Source organism: Bos grunniens, chromosome 4 (genome assembly GCF_055505025.1).
Source record: "Bos grunniens cultivar Pamir isolate PY7600 chromosome 4, Bosgru_T2T1.0, whole genome shotgun sequence".
In the NCBI taxonomy this organism is placed as follows: Eukaryota; Metazoa; Chordata; class Mammalia; order Artiodactyla; family Bovidae; genus Bos; species Bos grunniens.
In genome coordinates, this window is record NC_141168.1 from 104455137 (window position 1) to 104481877 (window position 26741).

Sequence of the window (26741 nt, forward strand, 5' to 3'; positions counted from 1 at the left end):
GCTTGTATATTTTGGAAATTAATCCTTTGTCAGTTGTTTCACTTGCTATTATTTTCTCCCATTCTGAGGGTTGTCTTATCACTGTACTCATAAGTTTCCTTTGCTGTGCAAAAGCTTTTAAGTTTAATCAGGTACACTTCTTTACTTTTGTTTTTATTTCTGTTACTCTAGGAGGTGGGTCATAGGGGATCTTGCTTTATGTCACTGAGTGTTCTGCCTGTGTTTTCCTCTAGGAATTTTATAGTTTCTGGTCTTGCATTTAAGTCTTTAATCCATTTTGAGTTTATCTTTGTGTATGGTGTTAGGAAGTGTTCTAATTTCATTCTTTTACATGAAGCTGTCCAGTTTTTCCCAGCACCATTTATTGAAGAGGCTGTCTTTGCCCCATTGTATATTCTTGACTCCTCTGTCAAAAATAAGGTGCCCATAGGTGTATGGGTTTATTTCTGGGCTTTCTATCTTGTTCCATTGGTCAATATTTCTGTTTTTGTGCCAGTACCATACTGTCTTGATGACTGTAGTTTTGTAGTATAACCTGAAGTCAGGAAGCTTGATTCCTCCAGCTCCATTCTTCTTTCTCAAGACTGCTCTGACTATTCGGGGTCTTTTGTGTTTCCACATGAATTGTGAAATTTTTTGTTCTAGCTCTGTGAAAAATGTCATTGGTAATTTGATAGGGATCACATTGAATTTGTAGATGGCATTTGGTAGTATAGTCATTTTCATAGTATTGATTCGCCCTACCCAGGAACATGGAATATCTCTCCATTTGTTTATGTCATCTTTGATTTCTTTCACTAGTGTCTTATAATTTTCTGTGTACAGTTCTTTTGCCTCCTTAGGCAAGCATATTCCTAGATATTTATATCTTTTTGTTGTAATGGTGAATGGTATTGATTCCTTAATTTCTCCTTATTTTTCATTGTTAGTATATATAAAAGCAAGTGATTTCTGTGTATTGATTTTATATCCTACAACTTTGTTAAATTCGCTGATTAACTCCAGTAATTTTCTAATACTATCTTTAGGGTTTTCTATGTACGGTATCATGTCATCTGCAAACAGTGAGAGCATTACTTCTTCTTTCCTGATCTGGATTCCTTTTCTTTCTTTTTCTTCTCTGACTGCTGTGGCTAGGACTTCCAGAACTATGTTTAATAACAGTAGCAAAAGTGGACACCCTTGTCTTTTTCCTGATCTTAAGGGGAATGCTTTCAGCTTTTCACCATTCAGAAAGATGTTTGCTGTAGGCTTATCATATACGGCCTTTGCTATGTTGAGGTAGATTCCTTCTATGTCCATTTTTTGAAGAGTTTTAATCATAAATAGGTGCTGAATTTTGTCAAAGGCTTTTTCTGCATCTATTGAGATGATCATATGGTTTTTATCTTTCAATTTGTTAATGTGTATCACATTGATTGATTTCCGTATACTGAAGAATCCTTGTATCCCTGTAATAAACCCAACTTAATCATGGTGTCTGAGCTTTTTGATGTGTTGCTGGATTCTGTCTTCTTTCACATTTACTGTTAGGAAATTTTAAGATTGGGTTTTGACTTGACTAATAGTTATAGGCAATGTATTAGAAACCAGAAAGTTACTGGAATTATATATGTTATAACCAACTCCAAATATTCTGGAGATAGAACCAAAATATTCCTCTTAGTCACTTACAGTGCGATTAGGTAAGATATGTCAGAAAAACTAAGCCTTCTCATATGTTGCTCTTACCCATAGTTCATCCATAATTTAGCCTATATTTCTCATATCTTCTTCAGATTTCACATTCTCCTATAGCTCTTTATTAATAAAACTCCTTAATACTTACTTGATTAAGGAAAGCCATAAGTAGTATGGCTAACTGATTCATTTGGTTATTTGATAGTTAGCTCTATGATGCCCTGAAATTTGCTTGAGGGAAGACTGCCTCTGAGAGACAGAATTATAGCTTCTAATCCTGGAGTTCAACTATGGCCTACCATCTTGCATAATCTTGCAATGATGAGCTTTTAGGTGTGTAACACAAATTTTTTTAACCACAAATCTTCCACAAAATAATATCTCCAACATTTTTAGACATGTTTAACAGCGTCTTGCTCCAAATAAATGTTTAAGAAATATTTAAACAAATAAATAGTTCAAAATGAACTTGGATAAGAAACTCGGGAATTATCTATTAACCAGGATAACCAGGTTTTAGTTAGACAATGATAAAAATGAAGTTACTCACAGGATCTTTTGAGGACTAAAGAATGTTATACCAGAAGCTGAGTCCATTTTTCTCTCACAGCAAAACCACAACTATTGAAGTTGAAAGCAAGAATCTGATTTTGGGTCTCAATGTCAATAGGCATGAGGCAGAACTTTAAAACAATAAGTGACACCCTTGGAGATTTATCCAATTACCAATGGTGCACCTCTTTCTGTTTGATTCAATGGCCCTTTTGCACAAGTGTGAGTTCAGAAGGTCTTCATTGGTCTGGTGTGCAAATGTGGAAATTCTCTTTCACTGACTTTGGACTTGGACATTCACCCCAGTGCAGGCTTCCCAGGCACTGGTTAATTGAAATGCTACTGCCACTGCTAATTTCCTTCCTTCCACAACTATTTATTTGACACTTATTATTTGTAAGTATTGTTTTTAGGCATTAGAGAACAACGGACTGGGTTCAAAATTGGGAAAGGAGTATGTATGTCAAGGCTGTATATTGTCACCCTACTTATTTAACTCATATACATCATGTGAAATGCCGGGCTGGATGACTCACAAGCTGGAATCAAGATTGCCTGAGGAAATAACAACCTCAGATATGCAGATGATACTACTCTAACATGAAGAAGAACTAGAGCTTCTTGATGAGGGTTAAAGAGAAGAGTGAAAAGCTGGTTTAAAATTCATCATTCAAAAAACTAAGATCATGGCATCTGATCCCATCACTTCACGGCAAATAGATGGGGAAGAAGTGCAAACAGTGACAGGTTTTCTTCTTTTGGGCTCCAAAATCACTGAGAATGGTGACTGCAGCCATGCAATTAAAAGACACTTGCTCCTTGGAAGAAAAGCTATGACAAAAATAGAAAGCATATTAAAAAGCAGACATCCTTTGCCGACAAAGGTCTGTCTAGTCAAAGCTATGGTTTTTCCAGAAGTCCCACATATGGATATGAAAGCTGGACCATAAAGAAGACTGAGTGCCAAAGAATTAATGCTTTCAAACTGTGGTGCTGGAGAAGACTCTTGAGAGTCCCTTGGACTGCAAGGAAATCAAACCAGTCAATCCTAAAGGAAATCAACCCTGAATATGCATTGGAAGGACTGATGCTGAAGGTGAAGCTCCAATTCTTCGGCCACCTGATGCAAAAAGCCAACTCATTGGAAAAGACTCTGATTCTGGGAAAGATTGAAGGCAGGAAGAAAAGGGGGATGACAGAGGATGAGATGATTGGATGGCATTACCGACTCAAGGACATGAGTTTGAGCAAAACCTGGGAGACAGTAAAGGACAGGGAAGTCTGGTGTGCTGCAGTCCATGGGGTTGCAAAGAGTTGGACATGACTGAGTGACTGAATAACAACAACAATAATAAATAAGACAGAGAAGATCACAGCTTTTAACAATCTCAGATTCTTTCAGTTACTATTTGCAACTTGTCAGATATAGCACAATGTAAGGAATTTTTGAATGTTAACAGTATTTGACATATAATATTACAAACTGGGAATTAAAATTTTAAGGACTAGCAATAATACCCATGGTTTGAAGAAAAACTTCAGATGCTTATCACTTACTCATTTTGCCAACTTCTTAATTCTTGTGCAAGAAGGTCCTGTACTATTTTAAATGGCTAAAGAAGGCAACATACATACCAAAAACCACTTAAGAGTCACTATTTTAAAATTTTTTAAAAATCATTTTAAAAGTACCATTTAAAATGTGTCTTCAGTCAGGAATGGATGCTGAAACAGCCAATAGAAAGGAGAAACATCCCAAACACAACTGAGTTTTGGGGAAAGACATTAAAACATAACAGAACTAAGATCCTCTTCAGGATCTGGGAATCAGAAGCACTGCTGAGCTGGCCTAATGGGACTGATTAAGACAACCTGAAAAACTAACAGAAACTATGGCAGAACCTGATGTAAATAATACAGTTTGGAGAGATGGAATACTTTTACACATATACTCCCATTAGTCCAGCATTGAAAAAATAAGGACTTTGTCCAAAGTTAGGCTGTTCCAGTCCTTAGGCAATAAGGTGAACAAGTTATTCTGCCTTTGGTCTAATTCAAGCACTCATTCCTGGAAGCAACTAACATTATACATTTACTGAGTGCCTGACACATGCCATGCACAACGCCAGGCACAGAGAACGCAATACAGAATCAGCCAGGATCCCCCAGTCAAGACGCTTCTGGTCACGATACAGGGAGCCAGAATACTGGCATGGACGGTGCTGAGGGAGCAGAAGAGAGGTCTTTATGCTGCCTAAGAAGAAGAGGGTGACAGAGGATGGGATGGCTGGATGCATCACCAATGCAATGCACGTGAACTTGGGCAAACTCTGGGAGATAGTGCGGGACACGGAGGCTTGCATGCTGCACTCTATGGGGTTGTGAAGAATCAGACACGAGTTGGTGACTGAACAACAGCAGCAATAAGCAAGGGAGACGAAGTTGGCACCCAAGAGGCCAAATATTTGAGCAGGCGTTTGAAGGGTGAATGGCAACACTCAAACTGTTCAAAAGCGGGAAGGGATAAAGAAAGCATTCCAGAGTCCTGCTGCTGTCCACCCAAAACTATCACAGCACTGTTAATCAGCTATAATCCAAAATAAAAAGTTGAAACGATTTTTTAAAAATGGAAAGAAAGCACTCCAGGAAAAAAGAGAATTGCACATATAAACTCCAGGAGAAAGGAAGATGTTCACAGCACGGTCAGAAACTCTGTGTAGTGACACAGGACAGACCTGGAGGTTTACACACGTGGCAGGGCCAGATCATGGAGAGACACGCACACCAGACAAAAGTTACTGGATTTTATCCTGCAAGAAGCAAAGAGCCCCAGATGTGATCAAATAAGGCAAGTACACGCTCAGATCTGTGGTGAATGGGCTGAATGAACGTAAGACTAGGGCACAGAAGGCTCTTTCAGAAACTCTGCAATAGTCCACATGAGTGGACCGCTCACGGGACTGCTGCGGGTGGAGTGGGGAGAGAGAGGACAGGACAGATAAGTGAGGCAAAAACACAGTGACCTGGTGATCAGCCGGGTTGAGCGTGGGTAAGAGGGAAGAAAGCAAAGATGATGCCCTGGCTTCTGACTTGAGAAGGTATCCGTCTTCAAGCCAAGCCTTCTGTCAGCGTTTAAATTTGGATTCTGACCTCTTGATATTGGTCACTGCTGCTCTGCCTCATTCTCTGTCCTGAAGAATGTGCTCCTGACTCCAGAGGCAGAAATCCAGAGATGGCCACCAGCCCCTCTGAGAGGGAAGCGCCACCGCCTGTTCCTCCCCGCCTGGTCTGGACAACCTTCAGCAGAGATCCTTTTTATGGTGCTCATTTTAATTCTGTTCACAAATGATTAGGTCAAAATATAGTTACTATGGGCCCCAGGAGTATAAGGCACTACAGAAAATAAGAGCAACGTGCAATAACAGTTTCTCCCGAGTTACGCAGGAAAGCAATACAGTGCACAGCAAAGGTTTCGTGGTCACTCGGGTGCAAGTCTGAATTCCAGCTCCATTACTGTTACTGGTGGCATGACTTTGGGAAATTGATGTTCTCGAGCCTTGGTTACTTGATCTATAAAATCTAGATAGTACAGCCTATCTCACTGGTTAAAGTTAATGAGGTGATATATGTAAATTTCCTACCAGTACCACTAACTTACTATAGGTTCAAAAAATAATAAGTAAATCCTTATTTTTCCACCCCTCTTTGACTACTCAAAGTCTTTCTGCCTCCAAACAGATCCTATTATCACCAATGGGTGTTTCCCTCTATTTCTCCACGTCTATTGCTGGGAAAATGAAGCTTCTAAAATCGAAGCAGGATGGTATCTGTATCAAAGACTGCCTGCAGCCTATCCAGTATTCATCTTCCCTTTCTTATTACTGGACCCTGATTTTGCTGAGGATACTAAACAAAAAACACCCCCCAGGGTCCCCTGCCACCAGCGATAGCCTAGTGTGTGACACAACAGAGCCAGCAAAACTCTGTTAGAAACTATTTGGAAAGTTTCTGGACATAGGTATTCTTATTCTCCCTCAGCTATCTTCCTTATTCCAGCTTCCTGGAAGTGAGGTGTGATGGCTGGAGTTGCAGTAGCTATATTGCAACTATGAGGAAAAGACCAAGACTCATAAGACATCAGCCTGGCCATACTTGAGCTCCTAAAACAATGCTCCCACCACCTTCCACCAGTCTTCTCATCACATGGGAAAAAAAAAAGTCCTAAATTGAAGCCACTACCTTCCATGTCTCTGTGACTCTTTTCTGAGCCCAATTCCTAACCGATTCAATCCCTTCAATCCCACTTGGGTGTGAGTGGGAATCATCAACCATGATTTTCTTCCAATTTAAAAAGAAACTCTTATTGAGTATCTGGTATGTCAGATACTGTGTATACAGACACGCTGCAAAGTAAATAGTATCATCATGTTACAGCAAGGCACTTAAAGTTCTGAAAGCCTAAGTACTTTATCAGAGGTACCATCGTGATACGTGGAGAGCCAGGATTGGAGCTCCTTGTCTGTCTGAGGATGAAGTTCACACCCTGGCAACTACTGATGCTACTGCAGGGCTTCTATGAACCATGGCTCCCAAGACAGTATCTCTCTAGGTCCTCCTCCTGATACCTCAGATTCCACAGGGAAACCACCTAGAGCATATCTAGAGCATGAAAAACCAGTGTGTGAAGTAGGCGACCTCGGAGTGGTAAATGCGCAAGGCTGAGGGTAGCGTGTGCCTAAGGCACACGGCCTGACTGCAGCTGGACAGAGCTGATCATCTCCAGTCAATAAGGACCTGAAGAAATCATGTTAAACTGGAAATCAGCATATGAGCCTGAGGCATGGCAGAGAGAAAGCAAGGTGCCCAGTGTCACAAACATTCTCAAGTTAAAAAAGCTCATGCTTTCGTCACATGTAATTTTTTAAAAGAAGAGTGAGAGAATTAAAATTGGGAATTGTGTATGTATCTTGCACTTCCCTGGTGTCTCAGACGGTAAAGAATCTGCCTGCAATATGGGGGACCCAGGTTCGATCCCTGGGTCTGGAAGATCCCCTGGAGAAGGGAATGGAAACCCTCTCCAGTATTCTTGCCTGGAAAATTGCATGGACAGAGGAGGCTGGCAGGCTACAGTCCATGGGGCCACATACATTTTATATATATATATATACACACACATACATACACACACACATATATATCTTGTAACTTGTATCTCTTATAACCTATTAAAAAGCACAATTTAAATATATACTTGTTTATATAACTAATACATAAATATACAGATAAATGCATATGTTAACTCTTTCCTCTTTACAATGAACTTGAAGCAGCCAATAGAAGACTCACAATAAATTTAAAAATCATAACCAGGAAAAATACAGGAGCATGAGATAAGAAGAAAATAAAGAAAGCTGATGTATATTCTACACAGTTCTAAATAATTACTAAAACTGAGCTACAAATTTAGGTCTGAGCTACCTCCTGCCAAAGCACAATGGAAAAAAAAAGTGACTAGGTACCAAATTCACAGTGGCCATGAGAAAGAGTATTACCACCTCAGGAGAAACAAAATATTTTCTGTTAGCATAAAAGCAGTAAGAAATCAGAAGACCTGAGTGGGACTTCACACAGGGGCAACTATAGAAGAGAGCAGACAATGTCTCAGTAATTCCTCCATGATAAATGTCACAGTGTATTCCACACAACAGTTTCTCACAGAGTTATTCAATCAAGCTGAAAAACAGCTCAGGGAAGGCAATCTGTGCTGCACTGAAGCAATGAGATAGGAATACACAGCTCTCCAATGGGCCAGCTTGATCTAGTAATAAATCCCGGAATATCTACGTGAACAAAGAGACAGCATGTTCTTCAAATTATTCTCCAACCGAAACCAACTTAAGAAGTAGGATTATGCAACAGTTTACTGATTCTTTTCAGTTCAGAAGTTCTGAGAAAGTTTTCAGGGGCATTTTATTATTATGTAAATTGTACTCAGTCCACTGGCACTGGGCTCTTAGGTATAGTACTTATATGCCAGTCTTTTCTCCTTCTCCAAGGACAAAAAGGCACAGAAAGGCACAGAAAATTTGGGTTGCATTTCCCTATAAAAAAATTATGGCCTTTTGCTTTTACATTAGGAGGCTCTAGTCCACACACTTTGTATTACATAACTAGTATTAGAGAAAATTTAGGAATTCAAACCCATAATGATTTCTTAACTAATTTAAAAGGTAATGTGTGAAAGGCATGTACCTAACAATATGACATTCCAAAAGTGGATATTAAACAGTCCTTGAACAGGTAGAAATTAATACCAGTTATTTAACAAGACAGGATGAACACAGGAGTTCATTTTTTAAAAAACCTGATATACAGTAAGAAATGGGGCCTGTTAGGTCTGGGGAAAAAATGTAAAATCTATGTAAACTTAGCTGAGCTTAACTAAGGTGTGATTTTTTCCCCTATGTATTCATGTTGGTGCACTCTCATAAGCATATTCACAAGAATCCTCAGTAAGGTACAAAGTGGAATATTCAGAAAATGCCAATTAGGCCAAGTACATACCTGCAGGCCAGTTTTCCACTGCATAGAGTCAGGTGAAATTTATCCTTCTGAAAAAGAATCTCTAGTTGTGTGTGCAGACAACATAAATAGGGCTGTGCTTTAATCTGAACTCCCTATAGAGTGACCAGGTACGACTGTAACCGGAGCCAAAGAGGAAAAATAAGGACCATTTGTTACTAATTAAAAAAACAGGGGATTAGAAAAAAAGATGGCTCTGGGAAATAGGGAACAGTTGTTCTCCCAACATGGACCTCCCACCCTGCTGATTCTGTGGTGTTTTAAAACTACAAAAGTGAAAACTGGAAAGATGACAACCAAATGACTACCAACAGATACACAGAATAGCCTCTCTGGTTTTGAAAATAATTCCTCAACTGGAGATAGCAAATCTGGTTTTCTCAGCAAAAAGCCAGCATTTCCACATTTCAGTTCCTCCTTCGAAACATACTCAATAAAGACACATATTGGATCTGATGTAGCTCTGTGCAATGCAATTACAGGTTCCGGTTCTTTGGTTCTAATTGCAATCAATTGTGAAGAATCAACAGAGGAGGCAGGCGGTTACAGTTACATAACGTTTAACAAACTAAGACTGCTCAAGTTGAACAAATAGCATTGTGGTCACTTTAAGCGTACCTTAGCTTCATCAAGTGGAGCTACAAAAGCAGCAGGTTAGCAGGTTTCTGGCAAGGAGTAACCGGTGCTGAGCAACAGACTGCGTACATGAGCTGAGACACTGCGTCAAAGTCCCACTGCCGGCTTACCCACACCATATGTGCATTTTGGATGGAAGCGGGGCACCTCACACACCTCACACAGTTTGGCCTTTTCTGGCCAGGATGAATGAACATAATGTTTCAGTGCTTGTTAACCCAATGGAAGCCAGAAAGTATCAGAATTATGACCTCTCTGTTCGAATTTTTTCCAGCAAAACTGAACTAGGGCTGAGACGTAGTAACAAAAACAAACAAGTCTGAAGTGATGGAAAAGATCTTCACAAACTCCGAGGAGCACGCCTCAAGCTGATTCATCTTGCCAGTGTTTCGAGCAATCAACAACCCAAGCTAATCTGGCAAATATAAAAGTACAAAGTTTATAGTTTTAAAGACATAATCATGAGGTATTTTAATTGTTCTTTACCAGTGGCCAAATTTATCATTTTCCCAAACACACTCTGCAAGCAAGAACGAGGATCTTGGAAATGGTTTTAGCAGTCTGACAATTTACCTGCAAGGGTAATTCCTTCCTAGTCAGCACAAAAGCCTGATTAATCAATACCTAAAATCTTCATTATGCAGCAGGTTTCCCGCCATCCCCCTTCCTCCACCCTCCAATCAAAGAAGCAGTATAAAGGTTGGCATTTGGTGGCAAAATTCCAGTTCACTTTCCAAAGAGGTAAAGAGCCAGGACTTGTGGGGAGGAAAAGATCTCAGACACTGCATCTAATCCCTCGACTTCATTGACTAAGAATTGAAGTTGAAGAGAAGCTTAGCAACTTGTCCAAGATCAAACACTTGGTGAGCAGAGGAATTCAGTAAAAAATGTACTTTCTACTGTATTATATGGCCCACTAATTCAAGTGAAAACAAAGATTGGAGAGATGCGCGCTACAAAATCTTTTCCCAAAAGGTATCTTGCATAGGAGGATAAACACATCAAAGAATTAAATTTACCATTTAAATGACATAAGCACTGCAGTAATCCAGCTGTGCTTCATTTCTCAGTAAATCAAAAATTTGAAATAGTTCTATATAAGGAAAACAAAACACAAAGATCCTTTCACTCATCTTGGATAAAATTATATTCCCAGAAACTGTTATAAAAGGAGAAATTAATATCTTCAAACCAAGAGTCTCAGATTCATAGATACAGAGGAAAAAACAAGGTCTGTAGGTAAATACGTGTTCAGGCCAGTAACCCACAATCTCTAAGAGGGAGGAATATGACTTTATAACCAATACAACGAAATAGACAGTCAAGTAGATCAGCGAGAAAAGTCTGGGCCCTGTGATTACCAATGATAGGTGAAAAATAACCTTTCAGTCACTCACTCTTCTCCCTGCTGGAAAGACCCCTAGGTGAGAGGACAGGTGTTTTGACAAACCGCGATCAGATGTAATGCTCTGTGATCAACTAACTAAGAGATCATAAATAAGCCAAGGTAGGAAAGTGCCTACATATTTCCCAAAGATCATCCTCAGTAGACTGCTCCGTAGCCTCAGCTGCCATCCAAAAAAGTTCTTCTGTTAGGCAAAATCCTCACCATCAAACCTGCTGCTGCTGCTGCTAAGTCGCTTCAGTCGTGTCCGACTCTGTGCAACCCCATAGACGGCAGCCCACAAGGCTCCACCGTCCCTGGGATTCTCCAGGCAAGAACACTGGAGTGGGTTGCCATTTCCTTCTCCAATGCAGGAAAGTGAAAAGTGAAAGTGAAGTCGCTCAGTCGTGTCCGATTCTTAGCGATCCCATGGACTGCAGCCCACCAGGCTTCTCCATCCATGGGATTTTCCAGGCAAGAGTACTAGAGTGGAGTGCCATTGCCTTCTCCGATTTATCTAACATTCCCAAGGCAATTACTCTTAATGTTTTTATGCATTACATAATCTTTTTCTGCACAGTTTAAAATATAATTTTGCACCTCAAATTTTCTAACTGAAATTATGAAACCAAGAGTCTTTATATTTTATTGAACACTAAAAAATATTCCATTAAGTGGACTGCCATCTTTCTGCACACACAACCTCTTGTGGATTTAAGAGTATTTTCTTAGAATCCTAAAAGTGGAATTACTGTCAAAGTATGTTAATGTCTTTATGGTTCTTGATACTTATTGCCAAAATGCTTTCAAAAATGGGTGTAACAATTTAAACTGCCTTCAATAGCGATTTCCATTGTACCTGTATTTGGATTATGAATATCTTGTGAGAATAGTTTCATAATCATCATTATAACCCCCATAATGTAAATTTATGAACTTATTAACATGTATCAATGTTATACTTAAAAAATCTTAAAACCAAAATCGTGATAACCAGGGGATGAATATTTGCTATTCCTGAGAATCACTCAAGTTTCCTTTTTTCTGTAGTACCCAGTCTTAATTTTTTTCTACACAGAATTCAGTCTTTAATAAGATAATCTTATACCCCTTTTTAAGGAATGGTAACCAAAGTCTACATCATACGGAATTTACAAACTTCAAGGATATTTTCATTCATTTTAATGACTATCTAAAAAAAAAAAAGAACAAGAAAATTCATCCCTACAGAATCTGAAGGCCTATAGCTTTGTCAAAAGACATAAAGCAAAATATACAAACACTTTAAAAAAAGAGCAAACATTTCATTAATACATGTCCATTCTATGCCTTTTTCAAAAGATCAATTTTGTTCCCTAAATTACTGAACTATGAATTTCACATGTAACTCAACAATCCAGAAAAATGCAAGTAAGAAAATACAAAAACTGTGCCCACTGCACTAGACTGAGATGTGTACTTCAAATGACATGAACAAACAGAGTCCCCCAAATCCTTACCTCACTCTCCGGGGATTCTACTATTATGCACTTAACGATCTTAGCAAATGTTTTGTTGTTGTTCTTACTAATCTTACTGTTTTTACAACTGCTATCTATTAAATTCCCTAGTACAAACTGGCTGTACGATTATTTTAGGTCTTCATTAAAAAATCTGTATTAAATATGCGGTAAGCTACTTTGGTTAACAGAAGTTGGGGGGATATTAGTGTCACAGTTTATTATGATAAGCAATTTTTGTGTCTTCTGTCAGTATAACCACAGTATCTCAGTACCACCAGCTGATAATAATCTTTATAAATCCTACTTTGCAGCTATACCATCTGTTAGTTATTATTTTATATGTGTCTCCATATGCATATGTGAATTAGTTGTCACTCAAGACAAACACACGAACGGAACTGTGGTTTTGTGGGGACTTTTTTATTGGCTTGTTTTGCATTTTGTTATCTTTAGGTTGGTGAACCAAATAAATAAACATATTCCTCAGTCTTGGAGACCAAAACGAAATGCAAATTGCAGTTATAGAAATACAGACTTTCAGTTATAAGTCATGAGGATGTAAGGTATAGCATGGGGAGTACAGGCAATAATATTGTACTAACTTTGTATAGTGGCAGATGGTAACTGGACTTATTGAGCTGATCATTTTGCAATGTGTACAAATGTTGAAGCACTATGTCGTACACATGAAAATAATATACTATTGTATGTCAAATGTACTTCAATAAAATAAAGAGGATAAGAAAGGCAAAGTAAAAAATTATTTTTGTAGTACAAATAAATTTAAGTTCAACAAATGCAATCTAAAAGTATCTGCTAAAACTGTTTAAAATTAATAGTCACCAAAATCGATGCAATTCTATTTAAAAAACTGATATTTCTATATTCATAGCTCTCAGAATATACCTACAGACCAAAAAACAATCAGTAGTAAATCAGTAATATCGTTCTAGTTTTCACAATATGAAACACTCTCCACAACTGAAGATTAGAAAAGAATGACTAATTACTTACTTATATTGTTAATTCCTTGCAGAGGTGAATCATGACAAAAATTCAAAACCAGTTCCCCCATTAATCTGTGGGTTTATCCCCCTGAGCTGTAAATACCCTGGCTCCTACAGCAGCAAAAAACAGGAAGTTGTTGTAATGTCATTACAACTCACCACCAAAATTTACCCAGAGAGGCAGCTACAAAAAAGAGAAGGAGCAGAAGGAGGCAGATAAACTTCGAACTGGATAATTAGTTCCAAATTATCACTTTTTCCTCAAGTACTACAGTCTAATGACTTGATTTTAATCAGCTCAAATACGGGTTTACAGGAGCTTATATGCTACACACGAAAAACATGTGAATTCTGTGAAGAGTTACTAACGGGGATTAATACACAGGCAAAAGCGCAACCTGGGGGAACCACATTTGATAACTAGGTAGTTCACTGCCTCCTTAAGTTACCCTCTTTTAGGGAACGATACTTTAGGATTATATTCGGGGAAAGCCAAAGCACAAACAGTAGTAAATAAAGTCATCATTAAGAGAAACCTAAAATATTGACAGAGGCGGGGTAAAGAAGAGACAAACATACTCGAGAAAGTATGATTTCCTGGAATGAATGCTGCATTATTTTCAGTTTCATGAAGTAAAAATCCCACATATTATTTAATACAAATAAACATGCTGCTTTTCATAGAATCTTCTGTGCATTAAAATAAGTCCTACTTCAACTTTGTAAAATGTAGCTTATTTGATGCCCAAACCAGATCTCCTTTTTTCAAATATATTTCATCTAGAATTTCCATGATGTCTGTGGGAAAGCTGTACTTGGAGAGGCAACACAGTTTTTGAAGTATACTTGGGCTATAAAGTGTAAGGGAAAATAACACAGACTACTTAACAAAATATTGTAACTGCCATTAAAACTACAGTATAGCATAGGCCAAGTTCCATTCGTTTTTTTTTTTTTTTAATCTGTCATTGAAATCCATGTGTGGAAAGTAGTTTCAATCCATGATTTGCTTCTGTATGTCTAAAATGTTAATGAGGAATTTCATTTCACAGGAATTTGTATTAATATATAAAATTGCATAAATTGTAAAAAAAAATTTTTTTTCATAGTTCAAAGCTCACCTAATACTGAAGCCTTTCTTGATTCTCACTAATGATGTTTCTTCCTCCACTGAAATCTCAGTTATCTTTGTAGTTATGGAGTTTAAGAAATGTGTTTATTCCACCTTTTATTATAATGACTTGTGAAGTTGTCTTATGTTCATGAATAGATTGAGAATGTAAGTAAGAATCATGAAGTCTTACATAGCTTTATATCCTCTTTGCCCCAGGTCCAACCAAATTCCTTGAAAATAGTAGTCAATCTACATGTTTATTTGAATTCACTGAAAAATTCATCTGGGGGCACTAAAATCTACCTTCTCCAAAGGGTTCTTAGAAAAACAACGTATATTTTGGTAACTAAGAGTGTTATTTTTAAGCTCTAGGGAACCTATACAAACTGATCAAATATGTTTTCATTATAAACAATATTTCAACATTTGTTGTATAGCCATTAAAAAGGAAAATAATAATCTTTCTTGCTAGCTATAATAGTTACATTTTAATCAGATGTATATCTTTCAAAAACCCAACTGAAATCATAATACTTCATCCTGCTAATGTATTGAATGTCAAAAATAATCTAAATTAATAGATTTATGATAACTCCTAGGGCTTTCCAGGTGGCACCAGTGGTAAAGAATCTACCTGTGAATTCAGAGATGCAAGAGATGTGGGTTTGATCCCTGGGTTGGGAAAATCCTCTGGAGTAGGAAAGGGCAGCCCACTCCAGTATTCTTGCCTGGAGAACCCCATGGACAGAGGCACCTGTGGGCTACAGTCCAAGGGGTAGCAAAGAGTTGGATACAACTGAGCAACTGAGTCCACACAGTGGGTGGTCAGTGGGCTTGAAGTCAAGGAGTGATGTGATCTGATCCAATTTCTGTCTGCTGTGAAGAGAACAGACTTAAGGGGGAAGAATGGAGGCAGAGAGTCCAGGTGAAATTGGTGGCTTAGGATTCTAGCAGTGCCCACACTGAGAAGTGGCTAGAGTCTGGATGTATGCGGAAGGGGAGGAAACAGGACTTAACTGGTGGGAATGCATGTAGAGTGAGGGAAATAAAGGAGCCAGGGGTACCCCAGGGGTATGATTCTAAACCACTCTTCAGAGGGTGATGCTATTTAACACTGATGGGGAAAACTTCAGCAGAGAGAAGCCTCGGGGTGGCAGGGCCAGGGATCAATAGTTTTCTTTGCTCAAGTAAAGGCCGAACTGTTTAGAAACTTGTAAGTGAAGTAGTTCCAATGAGCTAGTTTCAAATCTCAGAGGATCTATTCTCAAAAGCTTCTTTCCTTCAAAATTAATCTTGGAATTCTTCCTATCAATAAATTGACTTTTAAAAATAATTGAGTTCGGCAGACATTTCCGCTGAATCACATACATACCTAAGCAGTAAAACTGAAGTAATCATGGATGATTTCTAAACCATTTTGGTGGTTCTTTCCTAAAGCTCAAATACATCAACCTTTATTTCCTATCAAAGATGCTACTACCTAAGGTGGAAGGGAGATCTGAAAGGGAGGGGATATATGTATACACATAACTGATTCACTTCACTGTACAACAGAAACTAACTCGATTAACCCCCAATTAAAAAAAAGATGTTACTTATGTTCAGTATTCACTAAATATCTGAGTAAAGAGATCAAGATGCTGCAACACATATACTGCAGATTTTTCTTTGTCCTTGTATCTTTTTTTTCCACCACTATATACTCAGCCGCTTGCACACTGCACTGAACACAGTCATTGCTTAATGAATACCACTTGCATGCATTAATAGAAAAAAACAAATGCCAGTTTTATTGGAAATATGGCTCTTTTCTTTTTCTACATCAATTTTACTTCCCAAGTAACTGCTTTTAAGTTTCTCTCTTGATTATAAAATATTTACTCACTGTGGAAAATCTAAACCCCAAAACCTTTAAGATGAATATTGCGCTCTACTTATAACTCATGATTGTATTCATTCATTTGACAAATACTTCTGACCTCCTTTTCTGTGCCTGGCTTTGTGGATACAGTGATGAATCAAAGAGGCCAGGTGCCCGGACCTCACTCCAGTTATATGCAACACCCTCTCTACAAAAAGTAGAGGTGTGTCACCACGCAGAACGTTTCAAAATCCATGGATATCTCTTCCACTCCAATAGTTACCATTCTCCCAGTCTTAAAAATGATTCTTTCAGTGATTCAATAAGGTCAGCATGTTTCCACACAGACCATGAAAGGAAGTGAACTACACTCTCAAGTACTCAGAAGCAAATAACTTTCTTAAGTGGAAAAAGAATAAAAATTCTAGTCGTTTTTACTGAACAATGTCAAGGCGTGCACTGTGGTGGTGGAAATGCTAATGTAAGGCAGTTCTGAAGAAGTTACTCTCAAACCTTTCTCTATAGGTTCATATATTACCCATTTACTCAAACATATTAGAAAATAATCACTCAACAAAAATAATTCAAATGTTTTAACTTCGGTGTTCTATGCCTCTGTTTCCAACAGGAAGTTTCCACTTCCGGCACTAGGAAAAGCTTAGTACTTGGGAAGTCACTGCCGCCCAACCTGCCTTGATTTCTGGCAGCTCACCTGTTCTCCTGGTACGTCGGCACCTGTCTGCATGGCCAGAATGAAGTGACTGTTTATCCTCAGAGGACTCTATTATCACAGTGACTTGTTTGGATTTACCCCAAAAGGGCTCACTGAGCTTCGCTTACCTCCAAAGGCTGGTTGTCTTCTACGTCTGAGGTTTTGCCTCTTGCTGCCACTCTCTGTTCATGCGCTGTATCTCCTATTAGACAAACAAAAAAAAACTTTATCATGCCATTGAGGCCAAACTGTCTACTACTTATTTGAAATATCTTTTGTTACTAAACAATGAACACTGGAGAGGGTGTAGAGAAAAAGGAACCCTCTTGCACTGCGGTGGAATGTAAATTGGGGCAGCTACTGTGGAGAAGAGTATGGAGGTTCCTTAAACAGTACTAGGAATAAAACCATCACATGACCCAGCAACGCCACTACTGGGCATATACCCTGAGAAAACCGTGACTCAAAAAGACACGTGTACCCCAACATTCACTGCAGCACTATTTACAACAGCCAGGACGTGGACGCAACCCAGCTGTCCATCAACAGATGAATGGATAAAGAAGCTGTGGTATATGCACACAATGGAGTATTACTCACCCACAAAAAGGCCTGTTATAGGAAGTCAGAAAGAGAAAAACAAATACTGTATATTAACACATACATATGGAATCTAGAAAAACGGTACAGATGAACCTATTTGCGGGGCAGGAATAGAGACACAGACACAGAGAATGGGCTTGTGGGCACAGCGGGAGAAGCAGAGCGGGGGACGAACTGAGAGAGGAGCACTGAGATATATATGACACCACGTGTAACACAGGCAGCCCAACCTGCTGCTCTGTGCTGACCTAGAGGGCTGGGACGGGGTGGAGGGAGGCCTGGGAGGAAGCGGGTGTACGTACACTTACGGCTGGTTCATCGTGTTGTACAGCAGACATCAACACGATACTCCTCCAATTAAAAAGAAATTTAAAATAAAGAAATTATAGGTAAACGGGTATTTTTACCTATAAGTTTTTACTGAAAATTTTCACTGAAAACTCAGGATTTTCACTGAAGGACTAATTTTAATAGAAGAACACGGGATATCTTTATTATAATTAAATACAGAATGAAAAATTTTCAAATAACACAGAAAATGAGATTTAAATAAAATTTTGTTTGATGTACCAAAACAAAATGAAGTATCTTCTGCTGTTGTATGTTCACACTGCGGAGTAAACAGTTAATATTTAAGAATAGTAATTTTATAGAGGTCACAAAAATCATAAATACAGAGACATACAATTTGAACCAGAAATGTATCCTGCTTTATACAGGTTTACTTTGGAAAAATCAAGTGAATTTATATTTTGTAAATAAAGTTATATTTCAAATAAACTAGGAAACCTTATAACTTAAATGCTGCTACTGCTGCTAAGTCACTTCAGTCGTGTCCAACTCTGTGCGACACCATAGACGGCAGCCCACCAGGCTCCCCCCATCCCTGGGATTCTCCAGGCAAGAACACTGGAGTGGGTTGCCATTTCCTTCTCCAATGCATGAAAGTGAAAAGTGAAAGGGAAGTCGCTCAGTCGTGTCCGACTCTAGCAACCCCATGGACTGCAGCCTACCAGGCTCCTCCGTCCATGGGATTTTCCAGGCAAGAGTACTGGAGTGGGGTGCCATTGCCTTCTCCTGTAACTTAAATAGATAAAGCAAATTACTTTCAAACATTAGACATCTTTCTAACATGAGTAACTGTCCTCTAAATGTGTCTTTTAAGAAGTTTTACTCTTTATAAGCGTTTATTTGTGTCTCTGTAGATCTGCCTCAGAGTATGTATGTTTGTATGTAATAATTAACCATATGTCAAACCATTTTTACAACAGGAAAGAACAATGAACAAATTCATAAATGAGCGTTCAGTTAATAGCCTAATTCCTAAAGGTGGTGCCTGGGTGGGTTATATTACTAAACCAAGCTGGTGACTAGGCTGCCTCTAAGGACACAGGACAGACAGAAATACAGTTAGGTCAGTACTTGCATAATTTAATGTATTAATAGTCTATGTTAATTTATTGACTAACACTAATCATCTGTGATTAACACATGGTAGGTAAAGAAACCATTAATCTACTTGTTAAAAGCACAATGAGAAGTTAATCTAGCAATCTGTTCTTCCCATAAAGTTAGGCCAGCCCAGGAATGTCCACAAGAGGGAAGATTACAAAATCCACACACCATGACTTGGCTGACACTAAAGGTTAGGAATTTGTTAATGCGGGGAAGGTCACAGTCTTCACTGGAGCCAACGAAGTATCTAAGTCTGGGCTGGGTTTAATTTTTCCACAGTGGAACACAAAAGTTTACCAATGGCTATAATCAAGAAAGAGCCCTGTAAAATTTTAAAGAATTAAATAAAATTCTGTTAAATTCTAAAACTATTAAGCAAGAATTAAGTTGGTAGTTTATTGACATAAGATAAAGTAAACCACTAAATGTTTAAAATCCAAGCACGTCATGCATATTCCAGCCTACAAGCTGTTTTCTCAGCTAAGTATGGCATTCACACTGTTGGTCAGAACCCAGCATATGGTAGGTGTTTCATGAATACTAGCTGAGTAAATTAGTGAACTTCTGTCTATAGTTTCTAGCCTATAAAACTGTGATAATACTGTGCATGTGTGCTTAGTCACACAGTCAGGTCCAACTCTGCAACCCCATGAATTATATAGCCCGCCAGGCTCCTCTGTTTGTGAATACCAGACTGGGTTTCCGTTTCCTCCTCCAGGAAATTCTCCTGACTCAGGGATCAAACCCACATCTCCTTCATTGACAGGCAGATTTTTTACCACTAAGCCACCTGGGAAGCCCATGACAATACTAACTAGTATGTAATAAAAGCTTTATTTGAGCATATAATTAGTCTTTTTCCTCTAAAACATATTTGTGAAACTTAAAAAGCAAATTTATTAAATACCATTCTGATATATTGTTACCAGTGGTTGGTAATTGGGGCATAACTTGTTAGATTTTAAAAAGTTAATGATTTTTTAAAAATCATGTTGAAACAAAAGCATTAGGAACTTAAACTACATCTATAGGATAATAAAGTTAATAGTCATTAAGTGAAAAATTATGTCAACTTACTTTTATTACTAATTTTGACTGATTTTTTAAAAGTTACTATCTAAACTGACCATTTATTTGCACATCGGGAAGAGTCTTATTCTCAGAAATCCACCTTCTCTCTGAAAGTTAGGGATGAGCAAATCAACCCCCAGTTCATGGATGGCAAAACCAATCCACAAGTTGTTTAGTTTGCTTGGGTAAAGGGAATGAGACCACTGAGACCCCAGCAGCATACGCAGCCAAGGTCATGCAAGTCCCTGTACACTGAGTCAGGTGTTTAATAACTCACATGCCTGAGGTTTAGAAGAAAGTATGTGTCATCCAATATGAAACGGCATTCACTCTAAGGTTTTTTTTTTAATCTTTTAAAATGATTATAGGGCCATCCCCTAGCCATACAAACACTGTACTTGGGTGAAATCATTCAAGTCTATGCTTCCTTTGCCAATTTCTGATTTCAAGACAAGTATCTGTACCAAACTTTTTATGTATGTATGTGTGCAGTTTTGGCTGCTCTGGGTCTTCATCGCAGTGTGGGGCTCTTCTCTAGCTGTGGCGGGCAGGGGCTACTCTCCAGTCGTGCTGCGTGGGCTTCTCTTTGCAGTGGCTTCTCTTGTTGCAGAGTGTAGGCTCACTGGTTGTGGTGCGTGGGCTTAGTCTGGGGTACGTGGAATCTCAGCTCCCGGAGTCCGGGACTGAACCCACGTTTCCTGCACTGTGGGGTGGATTCTTAACCACTGGGCCAGCAGGCAAGTCCCAACCTCCCTGCTGCCTGAATAACCAGAAAGGCTGTCAGCCAGTGCTCTTGACACCACACAACACATCTGCCTGGAAGCAACTGTACCATCACCATTTCCTGAAATGCCATATTTGGCGATGACTCAAGACAATAACTGATTATCGGGAAAAATGCGACCTGCAAGGTTATTCTCTACAAACAAAGGCACAAAATGAAAACTATACAAACAGCAAACAGACAAGAACAGGTCACAGTGAAACAGAACCATTTTCCTCTCACTGAAGAATTATTTTATCACAGTAAAAATTCAATTAGTTTCTCTAACTTGTAATAACCCATATGAATGTAAAACACTTCAAGAATAAAAATAAAAATGCATGTGATGAATGTGAAATGATGCTTCAGTTTTCAGACATGAGTTAGTTCTAATTTATGTGCTGTATAGATTCAATAGGACTTCCCAGGTGGCTCAGTGGTAAAGAATCTATATGCCAATGTAGGAGATGCAGGTTTGATTCCTGGATCAGGAAGTTCCCTTGGAAAAGGAAACAGCAACCCACTCCAGTATTCTTGCCTGGAAAATACCATGGACAGAGAAAGGAGCCTAGCGGGTTCCTAGGATGGCAGAGTCAGACATGACTGACTGAGTGAGCATGCACCCATAGATTCAAAACTTTCATTTGCAACTCAGCTATTTAAAAGGAAAAAGACAACAAAAACAGACTCAAACTATTACATGGAGAATGGATAAATGCCAAGGTCCTACTGTATAGCACAGGGAACTGTATCCAATCTCCTGGGATAAACCATAATGGAAATGAATATTGAAACAGAATGTGTATATGTATATAACTGAGTCACTTTTCTGTACAGCAGAGACAGGCACAATACCGTAAAGCAACTATACTTCAATTAAAAAAAAGAAAAAAACTCATAGTATTAACATTTCATAAAGTCTTATTTATAATACCACAATTGATTCTTATCCCAATTTCCCTCCTCCCCGACTTTACTGTGTGGGCTTCACTGATGGCTCAGACGTTTAAGCATCCACCTACAATGCAAGAGACCCAGGTTTGATCCCTGAGTCAGGAAGATGCCCTTGGAGAAGAGAATGGCTACCCACTCCAGTATTCTTGTCTGGATAATTTCATGGACAGAGGAGCCTGGGCAATTTAAAGGAGAAAGGCTTCATGCATATTAACGAAGCTCTTTCAGAACTTAAAGGACTGAAGTGAAATTTCATGTGTATTTTAGTCTAGTGAGGCTAGACAGGAAATATTTTAGGCTTCTCTGTCAAAACTTCTCCAGTCTACCATTGTAGCTGGGAACAGCCACAGATATATAAACTGCTGAGTGGAGCTGTGTTTCAATGAAATTTTACTTACAAAAGTGGGTTGAGTCAGGCTGCAGTTTCCAGATCTCTATTTTAGAGCCTACCTCTTCTAGGAAAAAAAGCTGAATTATGCTATATAAGGAGATGAGAAAGGGCTGGTGATGAGCATGTCTTCATGATCTCATTCTACTGGGTGACCTGGGTGGAGGGAGAGGAGAGATGTGATGAAGAATGAGCACCAGGCACAAGGGAAAAGGAAAGAGGAGACGCTGCCAGTGATGCCAGGGAAACCTGAATGCCTCTCTGGGTCCCCCAGAGGAGATCTCTTTTGGGGAGGGGGTGGTGGGTGAGTCGGGAGTACTCTCACTCTTTAGGCCTCCTTCAATGTGGAGGAAACCCTAGTTACTAACCTCCCCCCAGTCTCTCCCTCCATTCTTGTCACTGGGCTGGTGATGTGGGAGGGCAAAGCTAACGGGGTTCTTCTTGTTCTACTCCCCTCCCGGCTCTCCTGCTGCTGCTCATTCCCCTCTGCTCTGACCCTGCCCAGGGGCCCTCCCACTGGAGCAGGGCTGCCCCAGCCCAGCACACTCTTAACAGGGTGGAGGTCAACCTAATGGGGTTCAGAACAGGAAACCCATTTGCTTCTTGACAGAAGCCACGTTCTTCAACACCAGCTCGATAGGCAATAAAAATGAGAATCTGTTCTTCATCTGTCTTTATTTTTTTAACTAAACTGTCCAGATCTTATCTGGGTAAGGAGGGTGTTATTACTGGAACACCCTAGAATCCAACAGGACAGGGGATGGCCTGGTGTGGAAAGCACTGGAGCCTGCCTACAGATGAACAACTGTGAACACAGAAACGTGTTTTCTTTCTTTCCTTTCATTAGAGAGGAATTATCTAGAGCTTCATATCTGAGAATGCAGTCTTCAAAACACTAGTTTCAAGGGGTTCCCATGGAAAAAATAGCTCTCTGATCAAAAGTATGAGGAAAAACCTACCGAATGCATTCCCTTCTGGTTGATTTTCAACGTACTCTGACATAGTAAAGGCTCTGAAAAATTCAGTAAAGAAACTAAAAAGAAATTTTCACCATGTTTTTGACTAGAAAACCGCTTTATTCACTCTATTAAAATCTTGCAGAGTGTCACACTACAGAAAATGCTACTATAACATTTCTGAAGTGAAAATGAATATGAAATATTTTTTACTGACTTTTAAAATCCTCCCCATTGTCAAATTTGTTATTTAGTTCCTGAGCATTCATTTTATACAATGTTAACTCACACTTCTTTTCCTTTAGATGATTCTTTTTACAACTCCCTGTTAATTCATTCAGTTGCATTTGGGGCAGACTAGCAGATTGTGACTGCATTCTACTGCATGATTCTGATTCCAGAATAGCTGATCGTCTACCGAGGAGAAAAGGATAGCCAGACACCTTGAAGACACAGGAGAAAGTCCCAGTGCTCAGAAACATCCCCCTCACAATTCTACCAATTAGAGATTCATTAGGGTTAATGAGCTCCTCCTTTAAAATGCAAATACCCTGTGGGAGTATTTGCTTATTAGTCATTCACAGAGTGAAGTAGTGGAAAGAACAGTGGAATGGCCTCTCCATTAACTCCTTTTCATTCCTCAGTCACACACTCATTACCCAAGGAGGCCTGGCACGGTGGCAACCGAATGGCTTTGAAACTGACAGAACTCAACCCAATGCCTTTGCCAAATCCACGACCTTGGGCACATTACTGAATTTCTCAGAGCCTCAATTTCTTCATCTGAAAAATGGGAATCATGACACATAATAAGGCTATTATGGTGGCATTAGTGGAGAAGGCGATGGCACCCCACTCCAGTACTCTTGCCTGGAAAATCCCATGGACAGAGGAGCCTGGTGGGCTGCAGTCCATGGGGTCACCAAGAGTCAGACACAACTGAGCGACTTCCCTTTCACTTTTCACTTGCATGCATTGGAGAAGGAAATGGCAACCCACTCCAGTGTTCTTGCCTGGAGAATCCCAGGGACGGGGGAGCCTGGTGGGCTGCCATATATGGGGTCGCACAGGGTCGGACACAACTGAAGTGACTTAGCAGCAGCAGTGGTAAAGAATCTGTCCACCAATTCAGGAGATGCAAGGTTTCGATCCCTGAGTGGGGAAGGTCTCCTGGAGGAGGGCATGGTAACCCACTCCAGTATTATTGCTTGGAGAATTTCATAGACAAGAGAGCCTGGCAGGCTACAGTCCACGGGGCTGCAAAGAGTCAGACACAACTGAGTGACTGCATGTGCACACACAGATTAAATGAGAAAACATGCTAAACACTAATGGCAGAGAGGAAGAAGGGAGAGCAGCTGGGGCAAAGACAAACGTGGTGAATAGCTGTTGCCATGATCTTCAGCACAGCAGAGGTCAAAGAACTGCTCTCCTGTAAACGCATTTAGTGCCCCATGCAGTGTGGTGAGGTCCCTTTGTAATATCCATTTAAGGACGGCAGACCTGGTGGTGGAATCCAAGTCTGCTGACAGTGCCAAGTCCTCACGTAACACCACGCAGCTTCTCATTACTCCTCAAGACAAGTTATCCAACTCCGTTTCATACACATTATATTTAAGTCTCCTCCAGTTCTGTTCTGTTTTCTTTTCCACTTTTGAGAATATTGTCCACACACTCCCTGTTTCCACTATAATGAAGAAAGGAAGGACAGAGAGAAAGCAGAAGGACTAATTGCCAAAGCTGTGCCTTGCCCAGGAGCCTGCTGCTGTCAGGCCAGGACTCTTGACGACAACAGTGACCCCACGAGAAGCCAAGAATAAGAACACCTAAGCCATGGGGAGAGGACCGCAGTCAGCAAACACACGGAGGGAAAGGTTCAAGCCAGCGAGGAATTAAAGAAAAGCAAATGAAAATGGTACCAAGAACACATTAAATGAGCATACCAAGATTATGACACCCAAATTAGCTAAGGATGCTTACAACTAACACACTGGCGTCGTTCTGATAAATGAAGTTAACACTGTTCATTCAACTGTATGTGAGAGGGGGATAGTTCAAAGATAATCCTACGCACACACAAAGAGCCCCTGAAAAGAATTATAAATGACTGTTAAAATATGGATAAAAATTAAAATTAAGGGTTCAGAAGAACACGCAATGCATTTTATAAGATATTAGTGTGACTCTGGGTGGTAAAGAATCCACCTGCTAATGCAGGAGACTGGGGTACAATCCCTGGGTTAGGAAGATCCCCCAGAGAAGGAAATGGCAACCCGCTCCAATACGACTGTCTGGCAAATTCCATGGACAGAGGAACCAGGCAGGCTACAGTCCATGGGGTCACAAAGGGTCAGACACAACTAAGCAATGGAGCATGCACTCACACACACAGTGTGAATCTTAATTTTAACACATATTTCATACAACTTTTAGGCAACATAACAGATTTTAATTTATGACTGCTATTAAAATCATACAGCTAATATTTTGCTTACTGCACTGCAAGCTGAGGGTCACGCCGGACACTTAAGGACATCTATTCAAGGAAGTAAGAATACCCAAAAATCCAACAGAAGTCAGACTCGATCAGTCCTCCTGGCCTGCTCTTAATTAATTCGACCTGCGATTCCAGATTTCTTTAGTTCTGAGTCTTGTTACTATGTAGCTATGGGTAAAAATTTCTCTGGAAGATTTCAAGCAACCCAAAACATCAATTAAGTATTTAACACCATGTTAAACACATAAGCCCAGGCATTTTTTTAGACTGGAAGACTAGACACTCAAAAGGCCAAAGTAATTTTGTACTTGTACATTTGTAGAATATTGTACCACGCTATACAAATATGCCTTCAAAGGTGGGTTTGTTTTTTTTTTTATAGCTTTCCTAAATCAGAGTAAATTTATACCGTGCAAGAGTATGTTGGGCGGCTCATCATTCCTGACCCTGGATCCCAAAATGCTGCTGAAAGAACCTGCTACACAAAGGTTAGCCCTGAGCAGGCCGCTGACAACAGGTCTACAGGGCCTGCTGCAAACAAACAGGACTGATATAAGGAGGATTGTCAGTGTGTAGGGCTTGAAACAGAAATCTATTAACAGAAAACAAAACAAAACAAAACAGGCTCACTCTACCAGTTTATCTGGTATCCTGAAACAAAGACTCAAATGTGCTGCCTGCTGTTGGGGAAAAATGATGGCACTGATCCATCACCAATAATGCAACCGAGGCAGAGATCACTGGCACCAAGTCACTCACACTCAAGGTCTGGTCTCCTTTCCAACCAACAGAATAAAATTGTAGAGTTACTGGCTGGGATCAGAAGTTCTGCTCAGTCAGTTTTCCACATAGAAATAAGGGATACCATGAGATCAAATGTGTGTTTCCACCTGCAGCATCCATTGGTCCTATCAGAGGTATTAGGTAAGTAAGCTGTCAGTGTCTTGAAACCGAGGACCAAAGAGTTGTAGTGTAAGAAGTAAAGCTGCTCAGTAGTGTGCAACTCTTTGCAATCCAATGGACT

The 26741-nt window shown here is 39.6% G+C and overlaps 1 protein-coding gene and 1 long non-coding RNA gene across 8 annotated transcripts in view; one reads left to right on the forward strand and one right to left on the reverse strand.

Moving 5' to 3' along the window:
- The window catches only part of LOC147374610 (uncharacterized), a 310540-nt gene extending 292327 nt beyond the window's left edge, over positions 1 to 18213 (forward strand). Inside the window, exon 5 of one of the 2 annotated variants that reach the window (XR_015162959.1) lies at positions 16947 to 18213. This is a non-coding gene — a long non-coding RNA (uncharacterized LOC147374610). The remainder of the gene's footprint in view (positions 1 to 16946) is intronic. The other variant, XR_015162971.1, reaches the window with a different exon arrangement.
- Positions 1 to 26741, reverse strand: part of UMAD1 (UBAP1-MVB12-associated (UMA) domain containing 1) — a 255050-nt gene that overhangs the window by 55554 nt on the left and 172755 nt on the right. For all 6 annotated transcript variants that reach the window (XM_086397677.1, XM_086397672.1, XM_086397674.1 and 3 more), the window contains one exon: positions 17159 to 17232. Coding sequence is in view for 3 of the 6 variants with exons in the window: in XM_086397672.1 (XP_086253798.1) it covers positions 17159 to 17232 (74 nt within the window). In the remaining 3 variants the exon portion in view is untranslated. The remainder of the gene's footprint in view (positions 1 to 17158; positions 17233 to 26741) is intronic.